The sequence below is a fragment of the Brassica napus genome, unplaced genomic scaffold (genome assembly GCF_020379485.1).
Source record: "Brassica napus cultivar Da-Ae unplaced genomic scaffold, Da-Ae ScsIHWf_1075;HRSCAF=1531, whole genome shotgun sequence".
Taxonomy (NCBI): domain Eukaryota; kingdom Viridiplantae; phylum Streptophyta; class Magnoliopsida; order Brassicales; family Brassicaceae; genus Brassica; species Brassica napus.
Window position 1 is genome coordinate 100,715 of NW_026014501.1, and position 17,315 is coordinate 118,029.

At 36.6% G+C, this 17,315-nt stretch overlaps 2 protein-coding genes and 1 long non-coding RNA gene across 5 annotated transcripts; 1 reads left to right on the plus strand and 2 right to left on the minus strand.

The window, feature by feature from the left end:
• The first annotated feature begins 2,566 nt into the window (after nucleotides 1-2,566).
• Nucleotides 2,567-5,296, plus strand: LOC106373727 (uncharacterized aarF domain-containing protein kinase 2-like). Its single transcript, XM_048771246.1, has 5 exons — nucleotides 2,567-2,816; nucleotides 2,949-4,239; nucleotides 4,326-4,589; nucleotides 4,661-4,816; nucleotides 4,915-5,296. The coding sequence occupies exons 1-5, from the start codon at nucleotides 2,800-2,802 to the stop codon at nucleotides 5,032-5,034; spliced, it is 1,848 nt and encodes a 615-aa protein (XP_048627203.1). The 5' UTR covers nucleotides 2,567-2,799; the 3' UTR covers nucleotides 5,035-5,296.
• Nucleotides 5,297-6,187: 891 nt separating this feature from the next.
• On the minus strand, nucleotides 6,188-7,864 carry LOC106376783. Of its 2 annotated transcripts, XR_001275688.3 has the most exons (4): nucleotides 7,307-7,861; nucleotides 7,082-7,228; nucleotides 6,787-6,982; nucleotides 6,188-6,641 (listed from the first exon to the last, which is right to left on the minus strand). It is a non-coding gene; the product is annotated as an uncharacterized LOC106376783 (long non-coding RNA). The 2 variants fall into 2 exon arrangements; XR_001275687.3 differs by having other exon boundaries at nucleotides 6,787-7,228; nucleotides 7,307-7,864.
• Nucleotides 7,865-8,214: 350 nt separating this feature from the next.
• Nucleotides 8,215-10,761, minus strand: LOC106376782 (equilibrative nucleotide transporter 7). Of its 2 annotated transcripts, none has more exons than XM_022695103.2 (10): nucleotides 10,637-10,761; nucleotides 10,324-10,450; nucleotides 10,120-10,224; nucleotides 9,861-10,016; nucleotides 9,630-9,773; nucleotides 9,435-9,540; nucleotides 9,173-9,345; nucleotides 8,904-9,067; nucleotides 8,538-8,796; nucleotides 8,215-8,444 (listed from the first exon to the last, which is right to left on the minus strand). In XM_022695103.2, exons 2-10 carry the CDS (start codon nucleotides 10,357-10,359, stop codon nucleotides 8,334-8,336), a joined length of 1,254 nt encoding a protein of 417 aa, XP_022550824.2. In that variant the 5' UTR covers nucleotides 10,360-10,450; nucleotides 10,637-10,761; the 3' UTR covers nucleotides 8,215-8,333. The 2 variants fall into 2 exon arrangements, with proteins under 2 accessions (XP_022550824.2, XP_013672353.2); XM_013816899.3 differs by having other exon boundaries at nucleotides 10,324-10,374; nucleotides 10,637-10,692.
• Nucleotides 10,762-17,315: the final 6,554 nt, after the last annotated feature.

The window sequence follows — 17,315 nt, forward strand, 5'->3', positions numbered from 1 at the left end:
CACCTGATATGTCGAAGATTCCCCCAATTGCTTAGCCATAACATAAAATTTGCAGTTTTTATCAATGCATTTCGCTGCGACGTAGTTAAACGCATGTTTGTGGAACTTGAACCTGAACACCTGCTTTAAGGCATAAATGTGCAAACTGATCTTGAATTCTTGCTTGCTACTGAATAGCTTCCCAGTGTACATATCAGCATCTGCTAGAGTGAAGTCAATATCATCGACGGTATAATCGTTAACTGCTTCGTTGTTAGACGAAGCTTCTACATCCTCAAATCCATATAGCTCAACGGCTCTAACGGATTTCATGAGTGATTCGTCATCAGCCTTATCCTTTTCACGACGTCTTCTTGCGTCTTCCTCACGGCTTCGAGACTGAGGTACCGGTTCGATAAAGTCGTCATCCTCGTCTTCTCCAACCAGGGTTTCATGTGTCTGATCAACCGAAACACACATAGGTACCGGTTCGACAAAGTCGTCATCCTCGTCTTCTCCATCAGATGTATCATGTGTCGGTCTAGACGAAACACATTGAGGGACCTGCCCAACGAAATCATCACTGTCGTCAACTTCCCGAGTATGCATGTTGAACGGCTTTGGAGGAGTCTGGAGAACCAACATTTGGGAGCTGTTGTCCAAACTTGGGTCCTCTTCTTGATTTGGATCTGAATGATTCTCAGTGTCGGCCACTTGATCACTTGACTTGACACCTAAATTGTTACTTGCTTCTTCAATATTCTCCATCGAAATCCTAGATGAGCCTATGTAATCTCTACCCTCATCTACGTAATCTTCAAAAGTTGATGGTGGGTTTGCGGTACGCTGTTTGTTTGTAGATGAACCACTGCCTTTGTTTGAAGAAGGATTAGTTCGTCCACTCCTCGTTTTAGTCACCACCTCACCACGTACACCTCCATATGTTACGTTCGTTCGACCACCACCACCTACCCCTCCATCCTCATCCTTATCATCGTCCCATTCGCAATTTCGTCCAACAAAATCATGCCATAAATTGTAATCATAATCCTCATCGTCGTCATCTTCGCCTTCCCCTAACGCAGCATCTTCAGTCGTGTCCACTTTATTCTGAACTTCACATGCAGTTCCATCCACTTCACGCATCCCAAAACCATTTGAGGCATAAACTGCTTCAATTTCCGCAACTCCCATCAGAATTATTTCATCTTCGGTCAAATCAGTCTCACCGTCATTAACTTCATTCCGGGTGTGCACATCAGCAGACGTACTCCCAACTTGCATTTCGTTGCTGCTGGCAACTTCTTTGGACTTCAAAAGATTCCCCATTGGCCTCAGAAAATGGATTTTCCCATCTATTTCCTCTTTGAATGTGACAAATACGTTGATGTACTTGTCCACCTTACGTGCCGAAGTAAACAAGTCGAAATCCTTATCGTTGGAAATTTGAACAGGAGCTTCTCTTTCACCAACAGCACAAGATCCGTGTTCACCAAGCCAATATGACATCTCAACGGCAACAGACATTCCAACTAGACCGTATGACTCAATAATGGCCCGCTTCAAGTCTTCAACAGAAGTTATCAACTTCGCATAGACAGCCCTCCCCATACGGTCGCTATCAAGTTTAAAATCCCAGTCACCAGTGTCATACATAATCCACCGTCCAGAGATTACAACGATGTATGAATCGTGAACACCTACGAAAAATAAAACATAAATTTATTTAAAAATTCAATGTGCTAATCAGAAGCAATAAATATAGTTTCGCACAAAAAAACACCTGAATTCCGAACACCCTCAAATCTGTAATAAATGATTTCAGCAATAACTATAATGTCATAAATGCAATGGTGTACGGCTTATATATGATTTACCTTCGATGCTAGATACAGAACACCCACCATCCGCTATACCCTTTCCTCCCTCACCATATCGGATGCAGCTCATGCCTCTGTGTGTAAAATTCGTCCTCAACAAGGAGACAGACAAAGAGATAGGGTTCGTACGTTTTTGTATTAAATAATTAATATTTGCCCTGTTTTTAATTAATAAATTAAAGTAAAACACATGTTTTCCAAAGTCACCAGTCATTAATGGCCATTCGTCCACCTTGAAGCCGTTGTTTCCTGCGAGAAATCATCACATATAAGGCCTTCAAGTTTTGGGGGTCAAATAGCCCAAAAACGAAGCCCAATACCATGTTTCCTTGTGAAATTAAAATAAAATAATATTCAATTCGTCTCTTACACGCACATCCGGCGTGCGTGTGTCGGTATTCCTGAGGCAAGTTTTTCTGAACAAAAGACAGCGTGGTCCCACGAATTTCAGCTCAAGATTGTTGGGCAAAAAGGTTAAAACTGTCCACTTTTTCTTCTCTCTCCTACTAGGTTGCCCAACAACCTAATTAAAACATGGACTTACCCAAATTTCTAATTCAAACTAAAGTTGCTCAATCTTATAATTTTCCCTAATTTCTATACCAATAGCTCATTAATTAACCCTTTATAGAAAGAAAAAAAATATTTTTTGGTAAGCCCACGAGACATTACTAAATATGTAAAAGAGAAAAGATATTTTATTTAGTTAGCGTGATTGTTTGGACCGACGACAAATATTTTTAGCGTGAAGCCCACGAGGTCGCCTTTTGTGGGTCCCTTGTCTCTCTCTCTCTCTCTTTCTCCGTATCGTCTTCAGCCTCCAAAACCCCACGAAACGGCGAGCCACCGTCGACCGAGTCATAATCGATGAGACAATGCTCCGTACGTTTAACGGTTTGAAGATCAACAACCTTTCTTCTCGAAAAGCTCGTCTCTCGCCATGACTCTCCTCTCTAGGTTCGTCTCTGCTTTATCATCACATAAATTGATTCCTAGGGTTTAAAAAAGTTACAAAGTTTCAACCTTTATTCTTTCCCTTTGATTGTTTCCTTCTAAAAGTTGAATCCTTTTTTTTTCCGTTTCATGCAGATTCTTGGTCACCAAAGTGGTTACCAGATACACACAATCTCTCTACTCTAACCAGAAACATGGAACATCTCTCAAGGTTTCTCTAGTTTTGCCTCAGTTCAGAAATTCGAGTAATGGGTATCATTCATTGTCCCTTCTCCCTTACGCTAAAGGAAGATCTTTCGGTCATAGTCTTCTCTCACGAAGCTATGTAGTCAAGCAACGTGCTCAATTCTCTTTGAAATGGCTTCTTAATAGATACTCTACCCACCAGTGGAACTTACCTAGGATAAGCATGGTCGCTCAAGCCTTTTGCTTGTCTGTATCCCGTTCGCACTTGTTAGTACCTGGCGTGTTAGCTCTCACTTGTAGGAAAGTCGCATATGCGCAAAGGCCCGCTCCAACTCCTCCTGTTTTAATACGGTCTCCGCAGCAGTTTTCTCTTTACAGGAACGCGGTTAACATCCCTGTGGTTATCTCTACTTTGTTTCTTTCCGCGGTGAAAAGTGTGGCTATCCTCGGGAGAGCTCTTTACTTAGCTGTCCTGCTTTCTCCTAATCTCGTAATGGCTTTGTTGGAGTTTTCATGCGGGCCACGGTTCAGAAAGTTGCGGCATGAGGTCCTCCATCGAACTCTGGAGAAAGCTGGTCCTGCGTTTATCAAGTTCGGCCAATGGATCGCCACGAGACCTGATCTGTTCTCTAAGGATCTGTGTTTGCAGCTCTCCAAGCTTCACAGTAACGCCCCTGAGCACAGCTTTGAGTTCACCAAAAGAACCATCGAGAGAGCGTTTGGTCGTAAGCTCTCTGATATCTTCGAGGAGTTTGATGAGGCGCCAGTGGCTTCCGGGAGCATAGCTCAAGTCCATAGAGCCACCTTGAAGTTTCAGTATCCAGGACAAAAGGTGAAGTCCTCCGAAGTTGCTGTTAAAGTCAGACATCCTTGCGTTGAGGAGACGATGACGAGAGACTTTGTGATAATCAAAATGGCGGCAAAGCTAACTACTTTCGTCCCGGGTCTGAACTGGCTTAGGTTGGATGAGTGCGTGCAGCAGTTTAGCCTCTACATGTTGTCTCAGGTTGATCTCTCGAGGGAAGCTTCTCATTTGAGTCGGTTTATATACAACTTCCGTGGATGGAAAGATGTCTCTTTCCCTAAGCCTGTGTTTCCCCTTGTGCATCCCTCCGTTCTGGTTGAGTCATTCGAGCACGGAGAGAGCGTGGCTCGTTACGTGGATGGACCAGAAGGACATGAATGGCTCAAGTCAAAAGTAGCTCATATCGGAACTAATGCTCTCTTGAAGATGCTCCTGGTGAATCCTCTTTTTTGTTTGTTTCAGTTTAGTTATATAACTTTTAAAGAATTTTTTTTATCTCATTCTTGTTTTTTTTTTTTCAGGTGGACAACTTCGTTCATGCTGATATGCATCCCGGGAACATTCTTGTCAGGAAGAACGGTGCTAAAAGAGGTCTGTTCAGATCGAAGAAGCCACACATTATTTTCCTTGATGTAGGGATGACTGCAGAGCTCTCGAAAACGGACAGAGACAACCTACTCGGTTTTTTCAAGGCGGTTGCACGTAGAGATGGTCGGACTGCCGCTGAACGGACACTTAAGTTATCTAAACAACAGAAGTGTCCTAACCCACAGGCCTTTGTCGAGGTGCGAACACATACAAAGTTTCTTCATATATGTGGTGTTTATATTTATACATAAAACACATATTATGACAGGAAGTAGAAGAAGCGTTTAGATTCTGGGGAACAGCAGAAGGAGAATCAGTTCATCCAGCAGATTGTATGCACGAGTTATTCGAGAAAATGAGAAATCATAGAGTTAATATTGATGGCAATGTCTCCACCGTGATGTTTACAACATTAGTCCTCGAGGTGAGTTTATTGTTGATCTTTGTGTTTCTTGATGTTATTGAGTTTGGTTCATATCTTAAAACAAGACTGAGGCTTTGAGGTATGTATGGTTCTGTTAGGGATGGCAACGGAAGCTGGATCCGGGATATGATATAATGCAAACGCTACAGAAAATGCTGCTGAAAACGGATTGGATGAAGTCACTTTCCTACACGGTCGATGGACTGATGGCTCCCTAGATTTGACAAAGGTTTATTTTTTATTATTATTATTATTATTATTATTTTGTACACGGTTGAATCTCTTTTGAGAGCCAACTTTTGTTTCGACTTAGGAGTTGATGAAACACCATCTTTTACAGAAAAGAAAAATGAAAGACAAAATTCAAAATTCTGTGATCTTCTGTTCTTTTGATTTGAGTTTAATCATCTTTCTAATTACATCAAACTTGTATTTTCTTTTGCGGTATATTTCACCATATCAATTTTAGTTTATATTTCATTTTCTGCATAAATTCAATTTTGTAGTGGACGGTTTTCCTTATGAGCTGAAGAATTAAAGGATCACTTTTAGGTTCCAAAACATTTCTTTAGTTAATACTAGGGTCGGACTTGCCCTACAGGCGGGTAAGCAAATGAACGAAATGATACAAATATATTTTAAATTTTAATGAAAATTTTAGTTAATTTTAATCATAATTTTCACTATTTTTACTACAAATTTTACTATTTTTTATAGAAATTATACAACTATATTAAAACAATTCAAAAAATATAACTATTTTGCTTTGTTCACAATATTTCATTTTCTTGAGTTTAATAGATTTTAATACATTTCTTCTTAAATTTTATAATTTAAAAGATTAGAAAAAGTAAAGCCAATTTAAAATAGAAAAATATGATATTAATTGTTACTGCTTAATATTTATAAATAATATGTTAGATTATATATTTATGTATTATTATATTTGGAAAATATATTTATGTTGTTGATGTTTCTTCAAACTCACATCAACAAATATTTGAAAAATAAGGAATTCAGCAATTGTTTTTTTTTTTTTTTTAACTACCAAAGGTTTAGGCTAAAAAAAGATAACAGAAAAAAAAAAGATTATTTAAAAGATTATTGATGGAGCATTTGATGTATTGTCTATATGGTTCAAATGTTAAAAAGGTGATTATATCTCTTCTAATTTATGCATAGCTTTTTAAAAAACGATAAAGGACATCTCTTTTATTATATATATTTAAGTTACGAATGATGTCATATTTATATAAATGATGAACCATCACCAAAAGAGAAGAATCAATTATATATATTTAATTTAATATAATAGTATAATCAAATTATTATATTTTAGTAAAATATGCTAAATCAGAATGTTGTTATCGATGAAAAAAAAAAGACTTCATTCAATCATATTCTCGTAATTACATTCATATTTTGCTATCTTCATAATTGGCTTTGCCTATCCGACAATCAGTGAATAAGTTTACATTGATGTCGCAAAGGCTTTTTGTTATATAGACTTAAAATTTAAAAGAAAGTAGCTACCTTTAAAGATCCTTTTTATATGAATTTCATCAGAATCGAAGACTGAAATATGCATCGATGAATGTACATTTCCATTTTCTTAAGTTTTCCACTTCAAAGCTATCTCATGTTCGTATAACTCCACGATATATTAATGTTTCACAGCTCCATAAATCGCCACACATCTCCTAAGCATGTATAGTTGAAAGTCCTGATATCAGCTATTAAAGCTAGAGAAATCTCAAATGTACGTTTGTGCAAACAAAATATAAAACTATGCAAAAACATCTCCATCTAAGCTTATTATCCCCTCCTGCACATTAAAAAACGATAATTAGAAATAGTATAAAGCAACTAAAAGCGGCTGGAACTTTGGCCAAATCTGTAAAGTATTGTGAGTAACACATGGTAAGAAAGTCAACAATAATGCAGGTAAGAATGAAAAGAGGAGAACATACCTTTGTTGAGACCAATGGGGCTCTTTTACCAGGAACTTTCACATCGGGCAAGTAGCTAAAGTCCGAAGCAATAAGGGACATCGTTGGCAGCTTTTCATGTAAGACCTCCGTCAGTGTCTGATATTTACAAAATTAGAATAGAGGAACGACACACCTGGTTTATATGCAGACACCATTTTTTTCCTCAGGAAACAACCTGCTGGAAGAAATTAAGGTTAACAAACATTAAAAGATTTGCATCTTTGAAGATGATATATCATGAGAACGATTGAATTTTGGGGAATATTTGCTAAACCTAACTTCTGCCTGTACCAGACGAAGAGATTGTGGACGTATGACGGTGGCGGAATCAATTGAGATTGGCTGAAGTTCTATCAATTTGTTTGCTTTTATGACTAAAGAAATTGTTGCTGACGTTCTTTGTTCCCAAGCACTGCGAAACCTGAATTATCAAAGAAAACAATCATAGGATGGAAATCTAATCATCACTATGACCAAAAAATCAAAATCCAGAGCAAACCTTTGAACCGAAGTTGGTATATTGAGTCTATATCAAAATATGTTGTTTGTTAATGGAAGATCGTGTGTATTACAGAGGAGTAGAGAAATAAAGTTACAGAAATTTCAACAGATAGAGAGAGACGAAACTGTAAAAAAAATTGCTTTTAATTAACGATAACTGAATAGATTGAGAGGGAGAAGAGGATGATGTTCAGTCGATGAGGGCTGGCCTTTTTAAAGGTGGATAGACAGGGAAATAAATAGCATTGAATGATTGATAGTGTTTATTGTGGGTCAAAGGATTAAATATGGTTCTTAATGGCAATGAATCGACGAATCCGTAACGTTTTGGAGAAAAAGAATCTAAGACGAACAGATGCGAACGAAGATCGACTCAGAGATCCCTCACGCAGATTTTTCTCACAAAATCTCCTGAAACTCCATTAACTGCGATGGTTCTCAATGGTGATGGTTTGTTTTACGATTAACCGTAGATGACGAAGTCAGATTGAATAAGACGATTAAACCCAGGTTTGTGAGGAAAATACGTTGTTCAACTTTCCATGGCTATGCGAAGCCCAAAAAAAGGAAAATATAAAGGCCCATATTCAATATACAGATAAACGAAGTGATGCGGATCCGGACGTTTTCGGGATGCCCCTAATAACCAACGAATAGCAAATGCTTTTCCTTGAGTGTCACGCCCACAATAAACTACTTTTCTAGTTGGTCGCTGAGGTGGCAGCACCGGGAGTGAACAAATTCTATTTTATAATAATAGATATAGATTTGTAATTTTGTGACAAAAAAAAAAGTTAATATTTGTAAATCATGATCTAAAAACCAATGAAATGGTAATCAAAGCATTGTTTTCGTAGGAAACTCAATGAAATATACCGCAAAAGAAATATCTGAAGTTTATCTATCTAAGCTTCAAAAACTATAAATTTAGTAAAAAAAGAAGTTTGAGGCAAAGTTTAAAGATTAAAACATAAACAACAATCGAAGGAATAAGTTTATCTAATAATTTGCAGCAATAATTTCGCTTAGAACGAGCTGTTACCAATGAGCCAAAGCCAACCCAAACAAACACCAGCGAAGATACCTCCCAATAGAAACACGCACAACAAGTTCCCTAATGCATTCGACTCGGGTCCCTATTAAGAAGAAGTTCAATATATTTCAGAATTAGACATATATATAACCAGTTTAAAATTGATTGGAGAGACATCATCTATAAAGTAGCTTACATTGTAACCCTTTGGTGCAATGCTGAAGATGCAGACTGTTAAATAACCGTTACTCAATCCCAAGAAAGAGGTGAGGAAAATCATCCATCCCTGATCTGCGTATTTAGCTGTAAAGTAAAACGCTGGAACGAGCAAGAAACGCGCAATAACGCAGCCCGTGATCCATTTCCTAGATTCCATTGCTAAAGTTTTGATTGAGGGGATGAACCTGGCGATTGAATCCCATCCGTTGTACATGGCTATTAGGACTGGTGCATACCTTTTATTTGACACATGAAACATGCACACACAAAATGGTTTTTACATAACCAATATATATGTATAGTAATGAAATATATGAACTGAATGCTTGTTAGTGTTACGTACCAATCGCCCAACCGGTGTTCTCCTGTGTTCTCATAAAGAAAACCAGGGAAAATCGATAGCGTAACAACGTAAATCATGAATAGATTCATCCCATGATCAATGTTTTGCCGTAGCAATTGCCTCTTCGTTAGTCTTATGATCTTGGTCTCGTCCATTTGTTGAACCTTTTGTGAGGATCAAAAGTTAAACAGATAATTAACTAGCGAAATAAAAACCACAGCACTGGTGTTTTTTGTTTGTTTTTGGTTCAAAGTTATTTAGAACTGAACCTGTTGAGCTTGCTCTTGGAGGCCGGCCGCAGCTAGATCTGCTGCTACGGATTTAGCGCCTTCTTTCCCTGCTTTGGAACGGTAGTATTTTACGATAGGAAGCTTAGCGAAGAGAGTCACATATAGAATGAGACATCCTAACTCGATCAATGTTGCTATTCCTATGAACAACACTACAAGAAACACATGATGATTAATATTAGCTTTAGTTATATAATAAGATGTAACAAAAAGTTACAGGAGAAGTTAGAAGAGACATTACAAGCGCCTTTTCGGAGACCATCAGAAGACTTGTCAAAGATTGCTTTCGTAATAAGCCTTAAACAGGAGGTTAGTGCCCCGGCTATGCCTAAGCCTCCCATGAATGCCTGAAAATAAAAGATAAAAATAATAATAACTTTTAGCTAAATTGATTTTAGTGAAGAGACAATCTATCACTAAAAGACCAAAACTAAACCTGTATGAACTCGGGGCACATGAAAGACAGATCTCCAACCATTCCACCTTGTACAAAAGCATCAGCCAATCCGAAAAGAGCAACAATCAAACACAACACGACATATGCTCCTACACTTCCACTGCCATGCGAAGCAAGATCCAACTTCCCCAAACCGAAAACAATGAATCAAAACCAGGGAGTTGTATATCATGTAGAAAACACATTTTGTTGAAAATTAAGTGTACTTACAATGATCAGACAAAATGTGCCAGCAGTATAAATGCTGTACCCCAAAATGTTACGAAATCGAGTATTGAGCTTGGCTTCTTTATAAGCAAGTGTTGATATAAACACATTGGCAACCAATTGGTAAACTATGGTAAGCACCCGCGAAGGATGATATTTCTGTTTGTTACACAAAAACAATACAAAACAAAAATGAAGTGAATTAAAGTTATATATAACAACTGAATAGATTTGTCAAAAAAATGTTTTTAGAGAATCATACCGGGAAAACTTGATAATAGTAATCGGTGATGGTCAGCATTGCATTCCATGCCACGAGAGAACCTAATCCTAGAATGCAACACACAACTCGTGCTATATTCTTGCCCTGTTCATCATCAAAATCCAATTATCATATACACTTAGCATAGGAAGTAACATACACTGTAGATTATATGAATTAGTGATTTATATAACGCATATCTACCTCAAGCCTGCTTGGGATTTCCTCTGAATTACTCATTGGAGGATCACAATCCTGCAAATTTCAGAAGCTTAGGATAGATTTGGTTCCGAAACTTTCAGCCTCTTCCCTTTCACACCAAGATCCTCGACTACAAAATCAAAGACATGGTGTTAAATCCCTTAACTATCTTAGTTGAGTTTGATTTCAATCTAAGATTAGAAGATCACTAAGAAACAGAACTCGAATGAGTTGGAATATCATTAAAGAACTAAAACACATGACACGTACACAAATTAAGGTTATGACTGTAATAGAAGAAGAAAAAGAAACTCACCTTAGGCAAACCTAGTTTAAAGGTAGAGGGAAAAGATGTATGAGGTTTAACCCCGATACCTAATAAGCATATATGAAAGTTTTTTATGGAAGATTCTTTGATTTTCGATATCAGTGGATTTGCATGATTCGCGTAAATCGTAACGGCCTTAATCCGAAAAGGATTTATTGACAAAAAGAAGAGAAGAGAAACAAATTTCGAAAAAGATTCATAATATATATGTTATCAGGAAAAGAAGGGGGATACCATAATATATATGTTATAGGATTTATTCGAAAAATATTCACAATATATATGCAAATAAGGGAGTATCTTTATGTTATCAGGAAATAGAAAAAAGCTCGCCGCTTTAGAAAAAAAGATGATGAAGTAATCAAAGCACATTAATTTCTTTTAAGTAATCAACTATTGTTAACAAAAAGTTTAGATTCATATTTCTCAGTTGTAATTTAATAAATAGTTTATTTATTGGTTAACAATTTTATTTAAAAAGTTTAGAATTTTATACATAATATATGTATTTTATGTTTAAATTTATGTATATAATTTACTGAAATTTTTTTTGGCTAGTATAAATAAACGATCCCGTATCTAATCTATTAATTTAGTGTCATATTTTTATCTACCGTTGAAAATTTTCATTTAAATTTTGGAGCTTTTAAAAAGTTATTACTACGCTACTTAAATTTTGGACTCTTTCATGTTTGTTACAAATATTTTTAACCACAGCTTGGATAATATAACCGGTCTACTTAAACTAAAGCAACATCGTCTAATAAAACTAAACCGATGTCATATTCCAAAATTAAGCTAAAATCAAACCTTCGGCTGTCTGCTACGAGGATCCCAAAAGCTTTTTATAAGCCCAAAGATTAGAAATTGATTTTAGCTTAATTTCGGAATATGACATCGGTTTAGTTTTATCAGACGATGATGGTTTAGTTTAAGTAGACCGGTTGTATTATCTAAGTAGCGTTTAATAATACTGTACAAACGTGAAAGAGTATAAAATTTAAGTAACGTAGTAACAATTTTAAAAGGATCCAAAATTTAAATGACAATTTTCAACGGTAGATAAAAATAGGACACTGAATTAATATATTAGATATTAGATAATACAAAACAAAATTCTTCAAGATAAAAACATTAAACGAAAAAAATTGAATGAAATAAAATTTTCTCAGCGAATCGCGGACCCTCTATGTATATATATATATATATATATATATATTAGGGTCTGTCTGCGCTACGCGCGGATTATACATTTCAGTTTGTTATATATATTATTGATATCATATATTTGTTTATTACTTTGTAAATATGTTATTTAATGTTTATAATATATTTTATTAAAATTTTAATAGGTAAATCTAATATAAATGATCATTATTTTAAGTAAGGCTAAATTGTATCTCTTATACCAAAAAATAAATTTCATAAAAAAGTAAATTACAGAACTTCTCAAAATGTTGTATGAGTAAAATACACTAAAACTTCTTTGAAAATATTATTATTTACTATATCATTTGTCAAATTATAAAGAGAAACGATATATTATATCTAACTACAGTTTTTATTTAACATTATTTATATTTTTTAAAACATGATTATATATTATGTGTAAACTGTTGTATCATTTGTTCGTTTTTATCGTCCTTTCGGTTGAAATTGTTTAATATTTCACCAATTTAACCGCAAAAACTAAATTTAATAATAGGATTGTTGAGATATTTTTATAAAGTTATTTTTATTTTAACAGTGTAAGTCTTTTTATATGTTTATTTTTTGTCAAATAATGTTATATTGTGTCTTTTATTCATATTATGTAAATATATATTTTGTTTTCATATTAGTATTTGATTTGTATTTGAGGACTTTCAAATTTGTGACATAAATATTGTTGTAATTTTACACATTTTTTTTGTTATTTTTTACTGTTTTAGATATGTACTTTTCCATTTCAAAAAAGATCCATTAAAAAAAAACTTTTATTTCAAAAATACATTTTTTTTTCATTTTCAATACATTGTTTATTGGTAAAGGTAAAATTTAAAAACAAATTATGTTTTAAGAAATTTCATTGGTAAAAATTTTTGGGATATAGTTTATTACAAGTTAATGTATCAATATTCAATATTTAATATGTTTTCTTAATATGGCTGAAAATATTAAAACTTACATTTTTTTGAAACGGACAGAGTATATCTTTTTGTTTTCGCTTTTCATCAAAATTATTTGATTATATGTTACTTTAAGTTTTGGTTTTCATCAATATCTTGTTAATTTCCTTTTAATTCCATTTGATGATACATGAGAAGACAATATCATAAATTTGTTTCCTGTTATAATTCATATTGTGGATGTCTATAACCGGCCCATATGTTAGAGAGAGACGGCGGCCCATGAGAGAGAGAGAGAGAGAGCCGGCGGCTAGAGAGAGAGAGAGAAACTCTAGTTTCCTTTTCCTTATTGGTTTATGATTTGTACTATTTACATATTCTAGTCTTTCCATATTTGTGTTTCCTTTTATATCTCTTGTAATTCCCAATATATAAAAGGCTCTTTATGTTTATGAATAATACAGAAACAAGAATACAGATTCTATTCTCTAGTTTCACAACACGTTATCAGCACGATTACTCTAAGAACCCTAAGCAAAAGTCCCGAGACTCGAACCCCAAACCCTAACGGCGATAAACCCTAAACCCGACGATGAACCCTAATCTGATCGAGAACCTAAAACCCCATACTCAAGGAGTTCCCGATCTCAGCACGCGACCTTAGTCCGTTCCTGGTCGCGACCTCAGCCTGTTCGCGAGACACGATCTCAGCCTGTTCGACGCGACCCGATAGCAGCTTGCTCCCGTTCGCGATAGACGACCTCAGTCCGCCCCAGCACGCGACGATCTCAGCATTCAGCACGTTCACGATCCGATAGCAGCTTGATACCGTATCGACGATCAGTTCCAGCTCGCGGCTCTTCTCTAGTTGGAGGTCCATTCAACCCGTCTTGAGGTTAAGGTAAAACTAAACCTAATAACCAAACCCTAAGGCAAATAGATCCAATCCCTAATAACCAAAATTGAATCTTATTGCTTGATCTAAATTGAAACCCTAAATACCCTAAAACCTAGTTGCATGCATGCAGATTGCATATCATGCAAACCCTAATTTTGAAATCGAATTGTTTATGTGATTGAATGTTTCGAATCTTAATTTTGATCACATAGAACCGATTGCTAGGATTGATTAATCTCATACTTTAATTTGGTTGTTTGAATTGATGATCCAAGAATGATCCTATCAGACCTTGTTTTTTTATAAAGAAATTCGGCCAGGGCTTTGTGATTATAGCAATGTATGTTGATGATTTGAATATCCTAGGAACCTCTGGAGAAATCTCCCAAACAGTTGAATATCTTAAGAAAGAATTCGAGATGAAAGATCTTGGAAAAACAAAGTTTTGTTTGGGATTACAGCTTGAGTACATAAGAGATGGAATCCTTGTGCTTCAAATGGCATATACAGAAAAAGTACTCAAGAGATTCAATATGGCCGAGTCTCACCCATTGTCTAGCCCCATGGTCGTGAGGTCTCTCGGCCTGGACACTGATCCGTTCCGTCCTAAGATGGACGATGAAGATGTCCTTGGTCCCGAAGTGCCATATATCAGTGCCATAGGAGCTTTGATGTATCTGGCTAGTCACACACGACCAGACATATGCTTTGCCGTGAACCTATTATCTAGGTTTAGCTCTTGTCCAACCCAAAGGCACTGGAACGGGATTAAACATATTCTTCGTTACGTGTATTTAGCGAGGAAATTTTGAATCCACCAACTTTGTAGGTGTTACACGTTTTTTTTTGCCACCTAATTAATTTTCGTCGTAAATTCATAGGAAAATTACAACTACCAGATTCGAAATTTCCTATAAATATGGATGTTTGAACATCATTTTAAACACACCAACAACAAAAAACGTGAAAGAAAAAAAAATGGATGGCTCCGGGACTATTTACGAGTTGCGGAAGTGGATGTATATGCATAGAGATGCTAACGGGAGAGTGACGAAAGAATACCTTGCGGGCCTGGAGACATTTATGCATCAAGCAGATTCAACACCGCTCGCCCAAGAAAGTGGTAAGATGTTCTGTCCTTGTCGGAAATGCAAAAATTCGTAACTGGCAAACCGTGAAAATGTTTGGAAGCATTTAATAAATAGAGGTTTCACGCCAAATTACTATATCTGGTTTCAACATGGAGAATGTTTTAATTATGATCAGAATGAAGCTAGTAGTAGTAATAGCAATTTTCAGGAAAAAGAACCGGTTGATCATCATTTGCATAATGAACATAGTTACCAACAGGAGGAGATGGTAGATTATGATAGGGTTCATGATATGGTAGCTAATGCATTCGTAGCTCACGCTGAAGATGAAGAACCTAATATAGATGCAAAAAAGTTTTACGAAATGTTAAACGCGGCGAATCAACCACTTTACAGTGGTTGTAGAGAAGGTCTCTCTAAATTGTCGTTAGCTGCTAGAATGATGAATATTAAAATTGATCACAATCTACCTGAAAGTTGCATGAACGAATGGACAGACTTGTTTAAAGAGTATTTGCCGGAAGAAAATGTGTCTGCTGATTCTTATTATGAGATTCAGAAACTGGTTTATAGTCTTGGGTTGCATTCGGAGATGATAGATGTTTGCATCGACAACTGCATGATCTATTGGGGAGATGATGAGAAGCTAGAAGAATGTCGTTTCTGCAAGAATCCACGATTCAAGCCGCAAGGACGGGGACGTAATAGGGTACCGTACCAAAGGATGTGGTACCTACCAATTACAGACAGATTGAAAAGATTGTATCAATCAGAGCAGACTGCTGGAAAGATGAGATGGCATGCCGAGCATACTCAGACGGATGGTGAGATGACTCATCCATCAGATGCAAGAGCCTGGAAACATTTCAACAAAGTACATCCGGATTTCGCTAGCAATAGCCGGAATGTGTATCTCGGACTATGCACAGATGGATTTAGTCCGTTCAGAATGTCAGGGAGACAATATTCATTGTGGCCAGTCTTTCTTACACCATACAACCTGCCACCGGAGATGTGCATGCAACGGGAGTTGCTATTCTTGACCATATTAATACCTGGTCCGAACCATCCAAAAAGGTCCCTGGATGTTTTCCTACAACCACTGATAAAAGAGTTGAAGGATTTGTGGTCAACAGGGGTGAGGACGTATGACTGTTCAACGAAGACGAATTTTACGATGCGAGCGATGCTTTTGTGGACCATAAGTGATTTTTCTGCCTATGGGATGTTGTCTGGATGGACTACATATGGGAGATTAGCTTGTCCATATTGTAATGGAACGACAGATGCGTTTCAACTGAAGAATGGTAGGAAGACAAGTTGGTTTGATTGTCACCGTCGATTTCTTCCCATTGGCCATCCTTACCGAAGAAACAAGAATTTGTTTAGGCACAAAAGGGTTGTGAGAGACACTCCTCCTCCATATCTAACTGGAGAACAAATTGAAGTGCAAATCGACTACTACGGAGCTAACGAAACAGTTCGTTGGGGTGGTAATTGGCATGTCCCTCGTAATATGCCTGATTCTTATAGTGTTCATCACAACTGGCACAAGAAGAATATATTTTGGGAGTTGCCATATTGGAAGGATCTTCTTCTGCGCTCCAACCTCGATGTGATGCATATAGAGAAGAATTTATTTGAGAACATCATGAATACAATATTGAATGTCCCAGGGAAGACAAAAGACAACATAAAATCGAGGTTGGACTTGCCGGATATTTGCTCAAGAAGCGAGTTACATATTAAAAGCAATGGACAAGTTCCTGTTCCGATATTCAGATTATCTTCAGAAAAAAAGTCGGTGTTGTTCAACTGGGTGGCATCAGAAGTGAAGTTCCCTGATGGGTTTGTTTCGAATCTCTCTAGATGTGTTGAAAAGGGTCAAAAGTTCTCCGGGATGAAGAGTCATGATTGTCATGTCTTTATGCAATGACTACTGCCCTTTGCATTTGCGGAGCTACTTCCAACAAACGTACATGAAGCACTTGCAGGTACGTAGTGTATTATATCACAATAATTTGCAAAATAATATATGACTAACAATGTGTTTAATTTTTTTTGGAATATAAAAGGCATTGGAGTATTTTTCAGGGATCTGAGCACACACACTCTTAAAGAACAAGTTATGGAACAGCTTCAGGAGAACATTCCCATCTATTGTGCAACTTGGAGAAGATATTTCCTTTCGGATTTTTTGACGTCATGGAGCATCTAGCTGTCCACCTCCCATATGAGGCATTGCTTCGTGGACCTGTACATTACGGATGGATGTATCAGTATGAGCGAGACATGAAATATTTGAAGGGAAAAGCAAAGAACCTCACCAAAGTTGAAGGTTCTATAATTGCTGGAAGTTTGACGGAAGAAGTTTCTCACTTCACATCGTACTACTTTGCGTCAAAAGTACGTACCCGGAGAAGAGCTCCAAGAAGATATGATGATGGTGGTGTTGCGCCAACATATGCAGTTGCTGGTGTTCCAGACATCTTTAGCCAGATTGGGCGACTCGGTGGGAAGTCTAAAGAGGTTTGGTGGTCGAGTGAACAAGACGCTCATAGTGCACACAC

Coding starts and splice junctions, on each gene's coding strand:
- LOC106373727 (XM_048771246.1), top strand. Junction 4,240..4,325: donor CTCTCTTGAAGATGCTCCTG/GTGAATCCTCTT, acceptor TTTTTTTTTCAG/GTGGACAACTTCGTTCATGC. Junction 4,817..4,914: donor TTACAACATTAGTCCTCGAG/GTGAGTTTATTG, acceptor TGGTTCTGTTAG/GGATGGCAACGGAAGCTGGA.
- LOC106376782 (XM_022695103.2), bottom strand. CDS start 10,359: ATGAGTAATTCAGAGGAAATCCCAAGCAGGCTTGAG. Junction 9,774..9,860: donor GCACATTTTGTCTGATCATT/GTAAGTACACTT, acceptor GGTTTGGGGAAG/TTGGATCTTGCTTCGCATGG. Junction 8,445..8,537: donor TTGCACCAAAGGGTTACAAT/GTAAGCTACTTT, acceptor TCTTCTTAATAG/GGACCCGAGTCGAATGCATT.